Here is a 6,708-nt window from a genome sequence, read left to right as displayed (position 1 = left end):
GGGCCCATAGTTGTGTCATTGAGAGGGGGTGTTAGAAATGTCACTGCCCCACCTGTGAGCCCCCGATTGGAGGGGACAAGGGGGCAAGAGACTATAGGGGGCAAAAAGGGCTGAGGGTACCTGGCTGAGTGGAGGATTGCGCCAGCGCCATCAGCCTGCGTGGAGGACTGCGTTGTGTCATTGAGAGGGGGTGTTAGAAATGTCACTGCCCCACCTATGAGCCCCCGATTGGAGGGGACAAGGGGGCAGGAGACTATAGGGGGAAAAAGGGCTGAGGGTACCTGGCTGAGTGGAGGATTGTGCCAGGCCCATGCGGGGGCATCTACAGCAAATGAGCATCAGCCAGCAGCAGCCCAAGAGGCCCTGCATATGGGGCCTTATGTAGGCCAAAGGTTGGCCCAGAAAACCGACCAGAAGGCAGCCATTTAGGCCCTTCTGGGGGTCAGTTTTTGCAGACTGGAACCGACTGGAAAGTCAGCCAGTTCTAGGGGCTGCCTGCCCACCCCCCACATTTTCCTCATCACCTGCACAGACCTGCCTTGCACCGGCAAGCGCGCAGGGAGAGGAGTAGACTCAGGAGTTGGTCCAGCATCTCGTGGCTGGTTGTATGCTCATCTTTGAGCTTTTGTCTGCCCACATCTGTGGATGAATATACATCTGAGTTTTGCTATCTTTCTCTCCCCTTTCCTTTGAGTATTGTTTGAGCTGCGATCAGGAGTGGGAGGAGTGAGTGATTCTATCCTCTATTTCTAACAGCCTTATCTTCCAGTCTCTCTGCTGCCATCAATCGCCCTGCTCAGCAACCACTCCTGCTGCCACCCATCGCCATCTTTCCAGGCTTTTCTTGCTGGGGAATTTAACCATCTTTCCAGCCCTTCTTTGCTACTGCATATTGATGGGAATCCATCGCCATATTTCAAACTGTATTGCTGCATTTGGTTTCAATCTAAAAGGGCTACACTATCTCAATAGAATTACTTCTTTATTTTCAGATTCCATTTTTCTTCAGAAGGTGCTTTAGAAAGTGATCAAATCCAAGTTCTAACTTCTCTATTTCTTTTTTTTCAAGAAAGATCACTTCATTAAGTATGATTGAAAACCGCAAGAGCAAGCTCTAATGCGGGAGTACAACATACCATGCATGAGAAGAAAATAAACAGCTCAAAAAGAGCTAACAAAAATCAAAGGTGGAGGCTGAAAATGCCACCTCAACCTTGAAGAAGACTCAGAGAAGAAGGAAGATCCTCTCCAAACTCTGAAGAAGATAGCCCTCCAGGCAAAAGCTGCTCTGGAGGATCCCTGCATGCTCGACCAGATGGCCATGAGAGTATGTATAGTATCAGTCCATATACTGGCCATAGACTGGAAGGGATGAGCCTGTGAACCCTCTATCGCCTCCGTACATCTGGCCCTCCATATATGCTAACTTCTATATTTCGATTTCTAATTGGACAAAACTTCATCCATAAGTTATTCCAGGTTATTCCTAGGGTTTTTAATGGTTTAAGCTAATCCTAATGGGTAATATCTGATATGTATCTGTTTCAGGGACAAGGGAGCTGAAGCTGTTCATGTGGCTATTTTCCTCTGAAACTCTCCACGGACTACCAGTGGTTGCTTTCTTGGATTAGTCTCAATCATTTGTATATTTGAGCTCTATCTTTGACAGGAGTATCCTTGTAGAGGTCCTATACTTGAATCTTGGTCTAGGACTCTGGGTTTACCAGAGTAGGTTTTGCCTAAAGATCTGTAGTATTATGTACTACAATTGTAGTGAGGCTAAGCATCATTGAATATAAAAACACAATTGGGTTTACCCAATTGGGGGAATCTCACAAGTCACCCAGCCGGGTGTCAGTGCACTTGTCGCTCTCTCTTTATCTTCTGTTGGTATGTGGATGTATGTGGTGTGAATGCATTTAAAGAGAGAGCTTGCACTTGCCGCTATCTTTTTATCTTCTGTTGCTATGTGGATGTATGTGTTTCAACAGCCTTCCTTTGCCAAGCTTGCTTTCGGCCATGAGAACCTTTTCATCGTCATCCATACAGCTTCATGTGGGCTTCTTCCTGAAGCAACAGCAGGCCAACGTGATCGGCCTTGTCCATTCTTCAACAATTGAGAATCATCACCAACCCTCGATAGCTCTTTGGAAGCTTGCTGATCAGAAGCTGTCCACCTTGTGATCAACTGCTCGAAGTTGATGTCTCAAAATCTTCACCTTTCCAAGGAAGTGATGGGCTGACTCTCCTTGCCATGTCATCATGGTGAATAGTTGTTTTTGGATTTTTTGGTTTCAGAAAGATCTTGTAAGATATTCCATGCTTCATGTATCGTATCTGCTAGTTGAATCACTTATAGACAAAAACACAGATGTACTGCCAAACAATTTCATATATAGATAACAGATCCAGTATAAAACCTGTGAAATATATACCATCACCTGTGGCAACAATTGCTGAGGTGGGACACCAAGCTCAGACTCTGCTTGCTGCTCCTACTGTGGTAGCACCAAGCTCAGACTCTGTTTGCTGCTCCTACTGTGGTACAACTCTCCTAGATCACTGTGCATCTCCGTCAGACTTCAGTGGCTGCTCTAGGTAGAGCACTCCTGCAAAATCTTCTCTAATGTTCTCTGCAAACACAGCTCCCTTCACACTCACGTGAGGTGATGTCAGGGATCTATGCTCCTGAACTCTCCACATGAGGCCCCCACTGCTCTTCAATCATGCGAGGTAATCACTGACCTCTTGGGCCTCTTCAGATGCTGTGGCAGTTCTAGGGCTGTCTGAAGTAGTAAGACCCCCATGGTTGAGGACCTTATGTACGGGCTGGATGCCTCTAAAAATAGCTGACCCAGCCAGTCAGCCAACTTGGTCAGGCAGAATGCTGACCAAGTCTGACCCGACCTGGGTCTGTCACCACTGTTCTAGGGCTGCTATCGGGGGCTCTAAAGACGGCCCCTGAAAGCCCTTGTTGGCTGCCCCTGTGACAGCCTGCTGCCCACCTGGCAGCCCATGTACCCGATGTACCACAACCTGCTGTCGCTTGCCACACAGCATCTGCTCAGCTGCCGACCAGTTGCCTTCTCTGCTGCAGCCCTCCTGCTCGTCCATTTCTTGTTGCGCACTGCTGCAGCTTTTGCCCATATGCCAGCCCATTGTGCTCGTGGGGGTGGCTCATGTGGCTGCTCCAAATCAACACCAAGGAGGATCTATGTATGCTGTCCATGTGGCAGCCATCTTGCTGCCCACATGGCAGCCTCAGCTCATACCCCTACAGATCATCTACCCTTATACATCCCGAGGTATCAAGCCCCTAAGCTCTCCTCATTTGGGGGCTAACAAGTGGGGCATTGACCCCATGATTCCAACAAGCTCTCTGCACCATTCTGAGGAGTCTGTATGTGCAAGGTCTGCAGCACCTTCGTGACACATTACTTGATGTTTGGCATATGATCTCTGTATTGGTCTATTGCCTATGATCCGGCAACATCCACCCGTGATACCGATATTTGGATGTCCTCCTGACACTCTTAATAATCTCCTGCTTTTGCACCAAATTCGCTCAGAAATCCATTAAAATGTCAGAAAAACAGGAATCATAATAAGGCTTCTTGAGGGCTTCAATAGACAAGTCCGAATTCATCAAAATTAAAAACGACACTTGTGTACAAGGTGCGCATCAAAACATAGTAGATGCTCAAGCAAAGCTGTGAGAAAACCGTAGGACCTCATGTAAGTGAAAAGACCTTTATAGACAAATCAACAATCGCATATTTTCATCTGAACGCACAAGTCTGTTGTCAGAATGGAAAGCCACACATACACATGCACACACATATGCAGATACCCAAGCAAACGATATTGACAGCTCCATGGTTTCAAACTGAGTACCATGCATAAGATGTGTGCCAACTAAAAATTTAAACAATGTGCTTACTCCGTTTCCATTGCTTATAATACAAGTTAAGCACAAGTAACACTTCACTTGCTTGTCTTCCTTTACCTTTTTACCTGTACACTGTAATCATGAACTCTAGAGCCAAGGCTTCTTGCAAGATAACGGCTCTTCCCATGACCAACTAACATGTATCATAAACTTTTTGTGTTTTTATGGATGTATGAGGGGCTCTAGAAAAACTGTACCGCTTTCTAATAGAACCTTCTGTGCATTAATTTCAGAAACGGTTGCACTCAAGCATACACAGAATATGGGTTTGTATTTTAGCAACCACCACTTGCAGGTTCTATCGAGCTTAGTAAGCCATTCCCCCTGAGCTGCATGCAATGATCTTCTGCATCCGCTTGAGCACATATAATCGCCACTGCCATCCCATTATGGTGAGCCTCTTGCATGATGTTTACAGCAATGTCCACCGTCATTCCAGGAATAACTTTCATAAGTACTTGCACCACGTATTCACGTTTGTTGTAGTTATCGTTATGCAGCAACACTCGATAGGGGGGTGACATCTTACGTGATTTTCTGTGGCAAGGAGAGTATCGTCAACATTAATCTCCACTGGACACTCTAATAGACCATTACTCTTTGACAGGTTGAACAATTCACAGAAAAGTCAGCGGGATTGCATACGGAAGTAGACAGAAAAGAGAAAGACAAACGAACGCGAACAAAACACAAATTTCACTTGCTGTGTGGCCACGCCGGTACAAATATGACAAAGATGATCGTCGAAAAATTCGTTTTATCTCAGATGAAAGAGAACTACCGGAGATCAAATTCCGACTCGCGCCCTGGAGCAGTTCTCTCAGTCGTAGGCCTATCGAGTAGACCTCCACCCGAGCCACCCGGCAGCGCTGCCTTAATTGTTGAGAAGGCATGTTTTCCACAACCAAAATGGGGTTTGAGGGGCTTTCTCACGAACCCAACAGGGAAGTCTGTCCGCAAAAGTGAAACATCCATGAAATCCGGACGGAAATGGAAATGGCAAGGAAAGGAAATGCAGAAACACTGTGTAACGATCAAGTTACAAAATATGTGTACCTGTCTCTGTTAAGAGCTGCAGGGGAGGAGAGACCCGGAGCAGGAGGGCAACGGCCATGGGTAGGCCAAATTAATGATTCAGTTTTGTGTGGATCATGATTCATCGAAATCGTTGCCTTTATTATGGGTGACCTTTGAATTCTCATTTCACTCCGGTCAATCATTCGTGGGATATTCAATGGAGCTCCAAGAAGATTGAAATTTGAATCATGTGGCTGTGTCTGCTATTTACTCTCTCCTTGGGCAGATGGAGCACAAAACGTGGAATGGGATGCTTCACAGATGCAAACGGACTAGAGCGGGATATTCAATAGAAATGAAGAAAGTGCAATGGGATGCTTCATGGATGCAAACGGACTCCACAGGCACGCAAAGGTTGGCAGAGCGGGATATTCATTAGACATGAAGAACCATGCTTCTCTTGCCCAATCCCAACATTTGCTTGTAACTCGTGAACCTCAGGCTAATATGTGCCCCTCATTCCCATTGCAAGCCCTCTTATTGGATTTCTATTCAAAGCACCAACCTATCTATTGGGAGATGGTAGGTTATTATGCATGTTCCCTGGTTGGTAGACCAGAATTTTGAACTTGACCCAAACATGGCTGGGTTTTTTGCAAAACCTGATTGCTCCTCGACACTTACTCTCAAGTAGGGACCTGCAAAAAAACCAATTGTAGTTCAACCTAGGCAAATAGGGTGGTTTGCAAATCACCAGCCTTGCATGAATAGGTTCTAAAGGGATTGGTCCAATGTTTTAGGCAGGCAACATCTGTCATACTATTTTTGGATAAAATAAGGCGCAACCATTTTCGCCTCATGAGTTCTTGATTGATTATGCCGTGAGATCACAAATTTGCTACAGAGAAGGATCTTATGTGCAGGAGAACCAAGAAGTTTCATGATCTTCTCTAAGTTTTGCAACACGCCCATTATAATAGCCAAGAGGTTCATGTCCTCTTCTTCTTCGTTGGTGGCATCAAACAGCAGCAGCAAGTCTCGCAAAGCACTCTAAATTGCTTGTGGTGCCTTAGCAACTATTAGGTGAATTTTGAACAATTTGTCTATATGAGCAAATTTCCATTGAGTTCGTGGCACGATTGCAAGAGAAGAATCCAATCCTAGTTAAGGCCTCTGTCCAAGAGTTCAATGTTGATTATTCCATACATTCAATTACGCTAACAGCCCTTTTATTTTCTCCCTTTGTGATTCCTTGTAGAATGCTACTATACAAGGCGATACGATGTAAGCTTTAGAATGTGGTGGTGGCGTTCACAACTTATCATTTGACTAAACATTAACCAATCGGGCTTAATGGAGAGTATTTTTAAACAAGCATAAAAAAACAAAAAATAAAGAAAAGCAAACTCAACAAGGTAGCAAAACCATCATGGACTTGGCCTCTACGGAAGCTTTTAATGAAAGAAAGAGTAGATGCATAGCAAGAACACTAAGCTAACTTAACATTTCAAAGTCATTCAAAACACTATGACCTCCTTAAACCAATCGGGCCATATATCTCTCTCCAATCGGGCCATGCGAAGACCTCCTCCCCTTTACCCCTCACTATTTCAATGTGCAAATCCTTGAAAATTCACTTCCCCTGTACTTCAATCATGCTCTTGCCCACCTTCACTTTTTCCCTCTTTTCTTCTCCACAAATATCCTCCCCAAGATAACGGAATTTGGATTTCTTATTGAAT

The 6,708-nt window shown here is 45.1% G+C and overlaps 1 protein-coding gene across 1 annotated transcript; it reads right to left on the bottom strand.

The window, feature by feature from the left end:
• Nucleotides 1–3,851: 3,851 nt before the first annotated feature.
• Nucleotides 3,852–5,152, bottom strand: LOC147904018 (ATP-dependent Clp protease adapter protein CLPS1, chloroplastic-like). Its single transcript, XM_087372809.1, has 3 exons — nt 5,006–5,152; nt 4,731–4,899; nt 3,852–4,486 (listed from the first exon to the last, which is right to left on the bottom strand). The coding sequence occupies exons 1-3, from the start codon at nt 5,061–5,063 to the stop codon at nt 4,225–4,227; spliced, it is 489 nt and encodes a 162-aa protein (XP_087228935.1). The 5' UTR covers nt 5,064–5,152; the 3' UTR covers nt 3,852–4,224.
• Nucleotides 5,153–6,708: the final 1,556 nt, after the last annotated feature.

The sequence above is a fragment of the Dipteris shenzhenensis genome, chromosome 3 (assembly GCF_047967505.1).
Source record: "Dipteris shenzhenensis isolate YYH24624 ecotype China chromosome 3, Dip_SZ_1.0, whole genome shotgun sequence".
NCBI lineage: Eukaryota > Viridiplantae > Streptophyta > Polypodiopsida > Gleicheniales > Dipteridaceae > Dipteris > Dipteris shenzhenensis.
Note: the sequence above shows the minus strand (reverse complement) of the source record. Positions and strands in the feature narration are given on the sequence as shown.